Source organism: Bos javanicus, chromosome 20 (assembly GCF_032452875.1).
Source record: "Bos javanicus breed banteng chromosome 20, ARS-OSU_banteng_1.0, whole genome shotgun sequence".
Taxonomy (NCBI): domain Eukaryota; kingdom Metazoa; phylum Chordata; class Mammalia; order Artiodactyla; family Bovidae; genus Bos; species Bos javanicus.
Window position 1 is genome coordinate 1,624,066 of NC_083887.1, and position 13,940 is coordinate 1,638,005.

Genomic DNA, 13,940 nt, shown 5'->3' on the forward strand with positions numbered 1-13,940 from the left:
GGGACTCCCTAGAGCCTTCCACAGCACCACAGTTCGAAAGCATCAATTCTTCGGTGCTCAGCCTTCTTCATGGACCAACTCTCTCATCCATACATGACTGGTGGAAAATCATAGCTTTGCCTATATAGTCCCGTGTTGGCAAAGTGCTGTCTCTGTGTTTTAATACACTGTCTAGGTTTGTCATAGCTTTCCTTTCAAGGAGCAAGCGTCTTTTAATTTCGTGGCTGCAGTCACCATCTGCAGTGATTTTGACTATACCTGTGCATGAGAGTTGACTCATTGGAAAAGACCCTGATGCTGGGAGGGATTGGGGGCAGGAGGAGAAGGGGACGACAGAGGATGAGATGGCTGGATGGCATCACTGACTCGATGGACGTGAGTCTGAGTGAACAATGGGAGTTGGTGATGGACGGGGAGGCCTGGCGTGCTGCAATTCATGGGGTCGCAAAGAGTTGGACACGACTGAGCGACTGAACTGAACTGTGCATGAGAGATGGTGGTATACCACAACTACTGGAGACAATTTGAATTTAGAATGTGGGGCTTATTCTGTCCTCAGCTTTGGGCTTCAGCTTCATTTCTGGGATATTATAAGAATCTCATTGTTTGTCCTGTTACATAGACATGGTCACATAGTAGAGAAATGGGAAGACACAAGTCTAGCCGGGGTGCTACAGGAGCAGAGAACAGGGTTACCCCAGTCAGAGTTGGGGTGTCACAAACGTTGACATAGGGGATTTGGCAACTAAGTTAAGACCTCAGAGGCAAGGAGGAGTTGGTCAGGTGAAGATGGATGGGATAAGTACATTCTGGACAAAGAAAACAATGTGTGAAAACTGAGACGCAGGAGGGGTGGCGAGGCTATGGTGGAGTGGCATGGGAGGTGGGGGGTGCAGGGGTGAGTGATGTCTGCCCATTGCGGGCCTTCAGCTCTGCCGAAGCGTGTGTGAAACTCACCTGCAGGCCCTCGGAGAGGCTCTACCGAAGCTCCTCAGGGAGGGGAGTCCCGTGGTCAGGTTTGAGTTTTGGGAAATTCCTGCTGCTGAGATTGGAAGAGGGGATCAATTTGGGAGACTTGGAACAGAGCATACAGGAAGTTGGCCCAGGGGTTAGATGGATTTGACTTCTCGGTGGAGAAGATGTTGGGGATAGAAGAAGAAATCAAGTCTGCTTGGTGGACTGTGTTCCTGGGTGTGTCTTTGCTCAGAGTGAGCACAGGAGAAGAAGCGGGCTCGTGGGGGGAAGACAGCAAGTTCAGATGTTTTTCTTAGGAGCATTTTCCTCTGGGGCTGCAGCTGTGGCTGTGATCACAGGTATATCTGTGGCCTGATGCACCTCAGGGTGGTTTTCCAAAATGGACAAAGGATCCATTTTGATCTTTCCATGGAGCTGATAGTGGGGAGAAGGAGACGATGAAAAAGGCCATCTTATTTGAAGTGTCCCTGAGTTGTGAAATTATTGCAAAAACATATCACACTTCAAGAGACTTATGAATTCAGTCAATGGCACCTTCTGCCAAAGGATAAAATTTTCTCTGAAAAGGAAGAATTCAGAGCCTAGAAACACTGCATTTTTGTCTCTGCAAGTTACTTTGACAAAAGAAAACTCCTTTCTGTGACAATACAGAGTTGAGTAGCTCTGCAGGTTCCTAAGTGCCTGGTCTGAATTACAATTTGAACTTGTCGTCACCTGATGGCAGACCTCCAGCCTTGTTTGGGCTCAGTTTCCCAGGCTGGGTTTGCAGGTCTCTGATGCTCATTGCCCCTTCGTATAAACATTGGTTTAAGGCTCTGCAATATTTATCTTTTAAATCATTTCTGTTTGTTTGCTTCACAATCAAGTCACAATTTAGAAATACTGCTTCCTGAGGCTTTACAGACTAATATGATTTCACAGCTCCAATTACAAATGAGAAAAATTATTTCATCTCAAAACAGAGGAGCCAGACGTTTCTGAGAAATCATGGTTAATGAGAAGACAAAGTACTTTCTGAAAAGCAGGTCACACTATTAATGGCTTCCTCAGCTAAAATCTTGCTGACTCTCAGAACCAAGGGCCCTCATCTTTTGGGGATGCTGGGTTTGATAACCTGTAAAGTAGGTGACTTTCAGATTGAAAAACCACTGATTCTGTTGTGGCCTGGTCTGGAGCTCCCACAACTTCAGTGGTTCGTAAACAAGACAAACATCCACTGTCTTTCCACCTAGCAAATATACCTTCCTTCCTGCCCCTTCCTTTCAAACTCTGTTTTATGAATCATAGAGTTTTGGATGAGGACTTAACCATCATTTTGTTAACCCTGCATCTGATACTTTGAATACCTGTTCATCATTCCTTCTCAGAAGCAGCTGCTCAGTCATGCCTGACTCTTTGCAATCCCGTGGACAGAGAAGCCTGGCAGGCTGCTGTCCATGGGATTCTCCAGGCCAGAATACTGGAGTGGGTCATCGTCCCCTTCTCCAAGGGATCTTCCCAACCCAGGGATTGAACATGGGCCTCCTGCATTGCAGGCAGATTCTTTATCATCTGAGCCACCAGGGAAGTCCTCAGGAGCAGCTAAGCTACCTACTTTTTAAATATTTCTAGGGATGGAGAACTCACTGTTGTATTTTTTCATGAGAATCTAATAATTTAGCTCCATTTTAAGTAGAATGTAAAGTCTGGTACTTCTCAAGGAGGTCTTCATTAACACCTAAAATCTTTCAACTGGCCCTTTCCCTTACACCCATATCTTTGTAAGGAGATCTGGCTGAAGTATCTCAACTAGAATACCAGCAGAATGAACTTTAAAAAATATTCTTGTTTTATTTATTTGGCGGTGCTGGGTCTTAGTGGTGGCACATGAGACCTTTAGCTGTGGCCTGTGGTATCCAGTTCCCTGACTAGGGATCGAACCAGGACCCCCTGCATTGGGAGCGCAGAATCCTAGCCACTGGACCACCAGGGAATTCCCAGAATGAATTTCAAAGGAAAAATCTGACCTTCACTACTTTGCTGCTCTGTTTTATGGCCAATGACAGTTGCCATTCCAAGAAAGTAAAGGCATCAGTTTTTTCTTGTCTACTTAAGTCTGCCTCTTATCTCTGTTGACTTTCTTGCTGTGATGGGCATTCTCCCCTACCCAAGAATAGAGACTGGCACTTCGGGAACCTTCAATAAACGGTAGACTGACTGACTAAGTGAAGTGGAGGAATGAGTTAATTAGTTGCCTCAATAGACTAACTCTTTGTCTACCTTTACATATCTCCTTTCTGTAGATCCTGTGTGCGTGTTAGTCGCTCAGTCATGTCTGACTCTTTGCGACCCCACGACTTGTAGCCCGCCAGGTTCCTCTGCCTATAGCATTTTTCAGGCACGAATACTAGAGTGGGTTGCCTATTCCTCCTCCAAGGGATCTTCCTGACCCAGGGATCAAAACTATGTCTCCTGTACTGGCGTGCGGATTCCTTACCATGAGCCACCTGGGAATTCCCATTTACAGATGTAGAGGTTTTAAATGATTTTAAATCTTGGATCACAAATGTCTGTTGTTTTGGGCTTTAAAACATAGTTTTTTTATGCTTTAAACTCAAGACCATATATTTCCTTCTCCAGATCTTTCTTTAAGCTCTTGCCAAATCTTTAGTTTCAACAGAAAATAAGAATGTTGTGTCAGAGGGTAGGAATGCAGGGAGGTAGAATCCAGTGGCTTTATTCTCATTTGCCATCACTTGGACTACTGCAGTAGCATGTTCTCTGGTCTCTGCTCTTCGGCCTTTTCTTCCTCCAGCTGTTCTATATGCTACAGGGGAATGTGTGTGTGCTAAGTTGCTTCAGTCGTGTCTGACTTTTTGTGACCCCATGGACTGTAGCCCTCCAGGCTCCTCTGTCCATGGGATTCTCCAGTCAGGAGTACTGGAGTGGGTTGCCATGCCCCCCTCCAGGGCATCTTCCTGCTCCAGGGATCCAACCTTCATCTCTCATGTCTCCTGCGTGGACAGGCAGGTTCTTTTCCACTAGTGCCACCTGGGAAGCCCACAATGACGTGAGTCACCTTAAAAACAATTATTCTTATGACTCCCTTTGCCCAGAGAACTGTGGAAGAACAAGGTTTTCGTTGTTTTAAATTTCCTTTATTGCAATCTCTTTTTATTTTACAAGCAAAATAAGCTTTTCAAACAGGAAGACTTTATAATCCTTGCCTAATGGAATAAAAGAAAGAACAGTTCTTCTGGTGGGGTTTAATTATGACAACATCAGTGAAGAGAGTTAATTTTCATGAAGCTGGTGAGGCCCATCTGCCAAAGACAAAGAGTTTGCAACTTCAAATGAACTCAGTTTTACCTATAACATCGTTCTTTTATTTTTAAAGAAGATTTCTAACCTGGATATTGATAGCAAAGAAAGGTTGCTGTTTGATTCTTGTTGCTTATAATGACAATTAGGTTTTGATCTGCATTCAGACTTGGACACTAGGTAAATGCCGTCTTGGATCAATGATACCCCATTTCTGTGGACCTTTATGTATGTGTTTATTGGCTGTGCCTCGTGACATGTGGGATCTTAGTTCCTTATCCATGGATGAAACCTGTACCCCTGCTCTGGTAGTGCAGATTCTTAACTGCTGGACCACCAAGAAAGTCCCAATATAACAAGCATTCTTACACATACAATTTCCTGCAAAAACAAAAAATTTCAAAGTTACAAGTTAACATCTTTTAGAAGGTAACGAATTGTTAAGTAAACATTGCAGGAAATTTCTTTAGCCATTTTAATAAAGAGACTTGGACAAAATTTCAACTTTATGGTGACAAGATATGGGATAAGCAAAGATTTAACTTAAATTTTATGGTAATTAGTATGTAGATATTATACAGTCTTTTTTCTTATCTCTCTAAACAAAGGATAATGGCTAACTCAACACCTTGTATTCTCAAAAGTCCTTAGGCCAACCATTTCTTAAGTCCAAATAAAATACCATTAACCTGTAACCCTTGATTACATCTATAGTACTGAACAAAGCTGAATCAAAATTTTGTTGCCTATAATTTTCTTTTTCCATAGAACTATAACCTTATGCCTACCACTGAATTTAAGAATTTTCTTTTTCAATATTATCTTCTATTATTCTAGGACTTCCCTGGTGGCTCAGGTGGTAAAGAATTGGCCTGTAATGCAGGAGTCCTGGGCTCCATCCCTGGGTCCAGAAGATCCCCTGGAGAAGGGAATGGCTACCCACTCCAGTGTTCTTGCCTGTAGAATTCCATGGACAGAGGATCCTGGCAAGCCATAGTCTATGCGGTCGCTAAAGTTGGGCACAACTGAGTGACTAACACAAACTACAACTTTATGCCAACCATTGAATTTAAGAATTTTCCTTTTCAGTATTATCTCCTATTAGTCTACTTCCAAGAGACTGTTCTCCTTACCCAGGTCCATGTACTCTATTATTTATTTTTAAAAATTTTATTGAAGCATAGTTGATTTACAGTGTTGTGCCAATCTCTGCTGTACAGCAAAGTGATTCCATTATATACATGTATTCTTTTTAATATTCTTTTCTATTATGGGTTATCATGAGATATCGAATATAGTTCCTTGTGCTTTATAGTAGAACTTTGTTGTTTATCTGTCCTGTATATAATAGTTTATTCAACACATCTGCTGCTGCTGCGTCGCTTCAGTCGTGTCCGACTCTGTGCTACACAACCACAAGTCTGTTCTCTCTGTCTGTGTTTTGTGGATACGTTCATTTGTGCTGTATTTTAGATTCCATTTGTAAATGATGTCATACGGTGTTTGCCTTTTTCTGTCCGACTGACTTCAGTTAGTATGATACTCTCTAGTTGCATCCATGTTGCTACAAATAGCACTATTTTCTCCTTTTATATGTTTGAGTAATATTCCATTGTATGTATGTACCATATCTTGGTCCACGTACTCTAAATCACTCTCTGTTCTCTAAATCTCCACTCTATCAAAGGCAATATTATTTACTCACCAGTGACCATTTCAAATGACACCTCTTTTATTCATTCCACCAAGATTTACTGAATAGCTACTAAGATCCAGATACTGTGTTGGACACTTGAGATTTAATTTGGCTGTCACGAAGCTTACACTTTGGTTGGATGAATGGGCGTTAATTACACTGGTTAGAATTTAATTGCAAACTGATTTTGGTGCTCTGAGGGAAGGGATGTGATTCTGTCAGAGCCTATGAAGCTTCTATGCACCTTCCAGCCATAGATTATTTCTCTCTTCTGAAGCCCTCATGGCATTTAATAACTCTGCCAGTTGAAATCTTTGGCTGTGAGCAACATAAACCTATTCTAGTAAATTTAAGTAAAAATAAGTGCATTTGGATAATAAGGAATAGTTCAAGAATAAGAGGAAAAGCTGGGGAACCAGTCTTCAGAGAGGGGAGACTCAGAGTAGCCCTGGGAGAGGAGGCAGCATCCGCCAATGGGCAGCCTTCCCGGGGCGCTCCTGTGCAGACAGGTGAGCTCGCGGAGAGATAATACCCTATGTCTTGTGGCTAAGAGCACAGGCTCTGCAGTCAGACAGGGGCCACCACCTACTATGGTGCGCAGACTGGGGCATGTCCTCTGTTTCCTCATCAGCACAAGGGGAGAAATGACAGTATCTATCTGCCTCCTATAGGCACTGGGAACATTAATGGAGGTAATTCTTGCAAGACACTTAAAATGCACCTGGCACATTGTAAGCACTCAGTATATTAGCAGTGTCAGCAATTACTGTTTTTAAATTTTCCTCGAGGTTCAAATCAAGGGGATATCCTAAATAGGGTCCCTTGCTCCTTGGAAGAAAAGCTATGACCAACCTAAACAACATATTAAAAAGCAGAGACATTACTTTGCCAACAAAGGTCCATCTAGTCAAAGCTATGATTTTTCCAGTAGTCATGGATGGATGTGAGAGTTGGACTATAAAGAAAGCCGAGCACCGAAGAATTGATGCATTTGAACTGTGGTGTTGGAGAAGACTCTTGAGAGTCCCTTGAACTGCAAGGAGATCTGATCAGTAAATCCTAAAGGAAATCAGTCCTGAATATTCATTGGAAGGACTGATGCTGAAGCTGAAACTCCAATACTTTGGCCACTTAATGCGAAGAACTGACTCATTGGAAAAGACCCTGATACTAGGAAAGATTGAAGGCAGGAGGAGAAGGGGATGACAGAGGATGAGATGGTTGGGTGTCATCACCAACTCGATGGACACGAGTTTGAGTAAACTCCAGGGGTTGGTGATGGACAGGGAGGCCTGGCGTGCTGCAGTCCATGGGGTCGCAAAGTCAGAAATGACTGAGCGACTGAACTGAACTGAACTGAACTTGACCCTTGTCCAGAGGAAGGCAGGGAGCCTTGTGACAATATCTCTCGGATCATATTCCATCGCAGATTGGCTCCCCAGGGTGAGACCAGGATGCTGTGCCAGAAGAAGGTGTGGACCCTGGGCTGACAGAATGAGAGATGGTGTCTCCTTCCCCCTGCCTTTACCTGACTCTGTCTGCTGCCTTTGCTCTTTGCATTGTTGCTGACTCCCCCTGTCAGGTTTTAAGTGTCTAATGGGTGAGAACCATGTATTATCCCTGTACATCCAGAAATACAGCTCCTTCCACATCAGAGATGTTCAACTCTTATTTGCTGTATTGAATTAAAATAAAATTGTTGCATATGAGTCACATATTAGTGCTAGAAGCATCTAGGTGGGGATGACTTGAAATGTTTTTGAATTTTTCAGTTCCCTCAAGGTTTGCTGGTTTTAAGAGAAATATAGAAAGAAAGCTGCATAGGATTTCAGAACCTTCCAGATATTTCCTGAGACAGCAGTGCCAAGAGAGTTACCCTTCTTTGCAAAGGTTTTATTTAAAATGAAAGCCATGGTGCATAAGGAAGTGGGAAGTAATTCATTTTTTTTTTTTACTATTTATGCTAGTGAAAAATGTCTATCAATAGTGGTATGACAAATGAACAAATATATCCATACTGTAAAACAGCTGCAAAAACTTAATGTTGATCCCTCTATATGATAACATAGAAAGAGCTCCAAAAACCATTGGTGACTAAAACAAGTACAGAACAATACGTACAGTGTAGTCCTCTTTTATAAAAAGGAAACAAAACAAAAACGATGCTATGTTTTATACTGATACATGCGTATGTAAAACATAAAAAAATGGTCTTGAAGGATTATCGTCATAGTGTGATATGGTTTACTTAAATGCAAAGCCGAATCAAAAAGACGCTGCATACTTTATACCAGTATACACCCACATATACACACATACGTTTTTATATGTATACACACATGTATGGAATACAATAACGGGTTGGTTGCTTCTTGAGAGTGGGTGTTGGGAGAAGGGCCAGAATTGTAAATAATTTTCTAAGAAAATGGTAACCTAATTTCTAACATTCACCTTTTTACAAGAAGGATATATTCATGAATTGCCTCTGTAATGAAACATTATCTAGAAAAGAAAGAAAGGAAGCTAAAACAAACCAACGAGCTCATATGCCTCTGAACTGCCTTCATTCCAGAATGCCGGGACATTCTGCTTCCTGTCATTACCAAGGAGCTGAAGGAGCTCCTGGAGCAGAAGGACGACATGCAACACCAGGTCCAGGAGAAGAAGTACTGTGTCGAGTTGCTCAACAGCATTTTGGAAGTCCTCAGCTGTCAGGACGCGGTGAGTCTTCGTGATGATGTAGATGTCCTGAACTCAGACTAGCGCTCAGTTGATTAAGTTCTAAAATATTGATGCTGATGAATAGCAGTTGAAGTCTAAAGATAAAAGTCAATGGCTTGCTCAGCGGGCTTATTTTTCCAGTGACTAACTCCCCATCTGTTAAAGATGGCTTGGGGACTAGAGCTGAGCGTGTAGCATTTTGTCACTGTATTTCTTGTTGAATAGGCCTTCTTAGGGTGTAGGTATGGACATATTGCAGACTTTTTAGATGAATTGTTCATTTATTAAAGCCCTGACTTGTAGGGATGGAAATGAGGAAAATTTGCTATGCCTACATAGCCAAGAAAACTCACTTCCCTGCTTTCTGGGCTGATTTTCCTTGGTTTTCCTTCCTTGGTTACCTCCCACAGTGGTGAGATGGTGAAGACTCTTTATGGATGAACAGAATGCTCAGGCCTAGATCCTAGAGGTAGGCTGAGGAGTAAGGTGGTGCTAGGGAGGTGGCCAGTGTATACTGCTTGACATCATTCAGAGGCTAGGCAAGCCTGAGCCCAAACGGAAAGTCTTGGTGGGAGTAAGTAGAGGGCTTCCAAAGGGCAGAGTCTGCAGAAGACAATGAGGAAGATGGAGTGTGATAACAGTAAAGACCGAGAAGCAGTGATTAAACACAGGACTAGAATTCTTGAGACTTGAAGATGGGGATAAACATTCTTGGTTGACTCAGGTTCGTCTGCAACCTTACTGCATCCCTGAATAACGTCCAGGAGTGTCTGTCCCTAGATGGGCTGCTCTCAGAGCCAGGTAGACCCAGACAGCCAGTAAGTCTTCCCTGAGTGTTCATGTGACCATCCTCTCTCCTCCCTTCAGATTCACTGAGAAGGGCTTTCTAGATGAATTGGATCTGTGATTGACTATATGAGAAAACTGCGAAACAGTATTTTTTCCTGCGCATATGCAATAGTGAACCATTATTATCAGTTTCCTAGTATGTCTCTCTTCTGTAGTGTCTTTTCCACTTTTAGCATCCTGGTTGTTTTTTCTTGTCTCATTTCTAGGTGAATGAGGCATGTAGCCAGCTTCATTCATTCATTCATTCATTCGTACATACGATGTACTAGGTATATGCCAGGCACATGGCACACAAAGGCATATCTTTTTTCCTAAGAAAATACCTATAAATACATAAAGAAAAAGTGACAATATAATACAGTGACTAAAATCTAGATGCATCCTAGGAACTGGAGCTACACAGACTCTGTGTGTGTGTGTGTGTGTAAACGTTTTTTCAAGGAAGCCTTCTCAAGAGAAGGAAAGCTTCAACTTCACTATTCAGAAGTGAATAATTAAATAATGATCACCAATGGTACTTTATTTGCTATTCCGTAAGTACTTGCTAAATGCAGTCCAAGCCTTCTTTCTTCACACATTGATCACTGCTAAAGATTATCATTCTCATTTTACGAATGGAAACCTGAAATTCACAGACTTAAAGTTCAAGGCCAGACAGCAGATAAATAGAAGGCTGAAAATTCGAACCCAGTTTGTCAGACTCCAAAGTCTGCATAATTATAGACCCTGAGGATACAAAAGCATGGTCTTTTCCCTCTTGTCTTTTCCTATCCTGTCTTTTTTGTGGGGAGAGTGAGTATAATGCCCCAAAGCTTGGGTACCTCTAATTCACTCTGTGAGAATGTTATGATGACGGGGTTGTTTTCATCAGCATGTTTTCACTAGCCAGCTGTTGAACTGGTTCCAGTCTTTGCTATTTGATCTTTAAAAAGAATTTAGGGAATGTTTGCTCTTACTCTCACAATGTAAAAAGCATAACGATTGGCACACTATATCTCCAGAAATTTCCCAGAGAATAGGGCTTCTTCCTCTTGAAAAAAAAGTTTCCAGTGTTTCTTATATAGTAGTGCTCAGGTCCCTTTTCATAGGGAAAAATTCCAGATACTTGGGCTTACGCTAGGGTACCCCCGTTTGAGGACACACTTATCACGTGTTCTGCCAATTTCCTGATTTGGGTAAAGGGGTGGCCCCAGTTCACAAATCAGTTGTTAAGCAGCAATGCTAGGCTCTGCCTGAGCCAGGGGAGTGGGCCCCTGGAATTCTATCCTGACAAGTTGTCATCATTTTGTCCACTAGGTAACCCTGGACACTGGTGACAAGGGGCTGCTGTCTCACACACCCCAAGTGCTTGGGGCTTCAAAGCCAACGAGTGTGTGGGAGGCCCAGGGCCCCCGTGGGGCTTGTGGCAGCTGGCCTTGAGGTGTGTGGGAGGCGGAGTGCCACTCTCCAGGGCCTCTGAGTGTGTGGGTTTGGTAATGACTTCTGAACCCGGGACTAACCCACCTCTTTCCCAGAATGAGCAGCTGTCTTTGCTGGTGAGTGGGTGAATAGTATTGCTACCACTGGGTTTGGTACAGTGTTGGCACCATGTGCGAGCTTCACGTCTAACTTCTCCAGCTCATGAAGATAGGAATCTCTCCTTCCTCTTCTCAAAAACGTTGTCTTCCACGAAGAAGATCCATTCAGTAACCATTATTAGTTTGAGTTAAACCAAAAATCAGAAGTCCCAAAGTATCTAATCTAAATCTCTCTTGTTCCAGGCTATGGAAGCTCTCAACTCTGGCTACATGTTGCCTGACAGGAGAAGCTTTTTATAAAGTAGTTGTGCCCAGGTTCCAGTTGACTGGCGTTGGCCAGAGTGTCGCAATAGCATGCTCATGGGGTGGTGATAATAGGCAGCAGGGTGGAGGACCACAGCTTTAATGCAAAAGATCTTAGACATGAGTGTACATCCCAGTGACCTGGAGGAGCTGTGACAACAGGGTTCTGATCGTTAGTTTTGGAGGATGGGGCTGATCTCGGGTCGCCTCAGCCTGCAGCAGCTTGAAGCAGGTTTTAGTTCTGAGCCAGAGGGTGACGGAGAAGGCGATGGCACCCCACTCCAGTACTCTTGCCAGGAAAATCCCATGGACAGAGGAGCCTGGTAGGCTGCAGTTCATGGGGTCGCTAAGAGTCGGACATGACTGAGCATCTTCACTTTCACTTTTCACTTTCATGCATTGGAGAAGGAGATGGCAACCCACTCCTGCGTTCTTGCCTGGAGAATCCCAGGGATGGGGGAGCCTGGTGGGCTGCCGTCTATGGGGTCGCACAGAGTCGGACACAACTGAAGTGACTTAGCAGCAGCAGCAGCAGAGGGTGAGGTTGGTCCATGGCAGTGAGAGGTCTGAATCCTAGCCACTAGGCCAGTGGCCAGTGACAAGGCCCTGGTCCTTTGGCTTTGCAGAAAAGAATTCCCACAAAGACAGAAAGTAGTGAAACAAGTAAAGTGTTTATTAGGAGGAAAGGAATATAGTCCATGTGGATAGATGCAGGCAGACCCACGGAGAGGGTCACTCCCTTGTGGTGTTTAAAATCACTTACATGCGGAATTTCTTCCAGGTTTCCTTTGGTCAATCATTTTGATTTGCCGGGTTCTGAGTCCTTATTTGGCTTGTCTCAGGGTGCTCTCGTGTGTGTGTGTGTGTGTGTGTGTGTGCGAGTGCGCATCTCTCAGCCGAGATGGATTCCAGCGAAGAGGCCTATTGGTAGCTTAGCACCACTCTTCTTTTGACTCCCAGGAACTCTCTATTGGGAAGGTCTCCTTGACTTTGAGGATGAGAAATATGAGGCCTCTTCTCTGGCAGGGCCCAGCCTCAGCTCTTGATTGTTGCTGTCCTGTTGTTGTTGTTGTTTAGTTGTTCACTTGTGTCCAGTGCTTTGTGATTCTGTGGACTGTAGCCCGCCAGGCCACCAGTCTCCTCTGTCCATGGAATTTCCCAGGCAAGAATCCTGGAGTGGGTTGCCATTTCCTTCTCCAAGGGATCTTCCTGACTCAGGGATGGAAACCTGTGTCTCCTGCCTTGGCAGGCAGATTCTTAACCACTGAGCCATCAGGGAAGCCCTGCCCTCCCCTGCCTCGATTGTCCTGCTGTTGATATTTTGGAGTTTGTGTCTGCAGGGAATGGGCTCCAATTGCTCACTTGGTGGAGGTGGGAGGCATCTACCTCCTGCTTCAAGGCCTGATTGTTTATTTTTCTAACAAATGCCCAGATGATATGGATACTGCTGGTCCAAGGACTACACTGTATGGGCCACTGCTCTAATGTGACCTAATTTTTTTCATCTTCACTATTCACCAGTAATGGAAGAACAGTTGGGCTCATCCTCAGTTCTTTACCTTCTTAATTGAAGAGCCCTTTCCAGTCTATAAACCATCTCCTCTTCCAATATGGCATTTAATAAACCATAGAATGGCAGTCTTCAAACACAGTCATTTGTGCTCATCAACTCATTTTTATGTGGTAGTGGGGACATGGCCTGTGTGAAGATCTGACTTTGAAAATCCAAACCATCAGATGTGCTTCTGGTTTCTTCAGGCGCCAACTTCTCAAAGTTTGAAATTTCGAAGAAAAAAACTGAGAAAGACTCCTAGAGTAAATGCCCTGGATTTTTCTTCTGGTTGCTTGGATCCTCTGTGTTGATAACAACATAGCCATCTATTTTTAAACTGACTTTCTCTTGGCACCATGGAATAGCCTGTCTCTCCATCTCAAGCATGGGCTATACCTACCTCCTGAACCATTGCCAAGGGGCAGAGCCACGTGTGGAAATTTAGTAATTACAGTGCAGGTTGCCGAGCTTCCTTTTTGGGGGACCTTGTGTGTTTGAGGAATGGGAAAGAATGCTTGTCTTCAATAGGTTGTCATTATTTGTGTGATTACAGCCCAGCACAGCAGGCCTGGCATGAGGAAGCTATGTTTTCCTATTACTACCTTCTTCACTGTAACCCTGGGTGGCTTATGATTCAGGAAGGTTTGTCTGCCTAAGCTTAGGTCTTGAGATATATATATATATATATATATATATATATATATATATATATATATTTTTTTTTTTTTAAATTCATGTTTGGCTGTGCTGGGTCTTTGTCGCATGCAGGCTTTCTGAAGGTGTGGCAGGCGTGTTCTGCTCTTACTTTAATATGCGCACGTCTCTTTGCAGTGGCTTCTCTTTGCAGAGCACAGGCTCTAGGGTGCATAGACTCAGCAGTTGCAGCAAGTGGGCTCAGTAGTTGGGGCACATGAGCTTAGCTGTCCCATGGCATGTGGGATCTTCCCAGGCCAGGGGTCAAACCCGTGTTTGTGACGTTGGCCGGCAGATGGACCAGTGTGGAAGCCCCTTGCTGTTTCCTAATGGC

The 13,940-nt window shown here is 43.7% G+C and overlaps 1 protein-coding gene across 2 annotated transcripts in view; it reads left to right on the forward strand.

Annotated features, from left to right (window-relative positions):
* Positions 1 to 13,940, forward strand: part of DOCK2 (dedicator of cytokinesis 2) — a 458,739-nt gene that overhangs the window by 164,604 nt on the left and 280,195 nt on the right. For both annotated transcript variants that reach the window (XM_061393166.1, XM_061393167.1), the window contains one exon: positions 8,544 to 8,692. In XM_061393166.1, the coding sequence (XP_061249150.1) occupies positions 8,544 to 8,692 (149 nt within the window). The remainder of the gene's footprint in view (positions 1 to 8,543; positions 8,693 to 13,940) is intronic.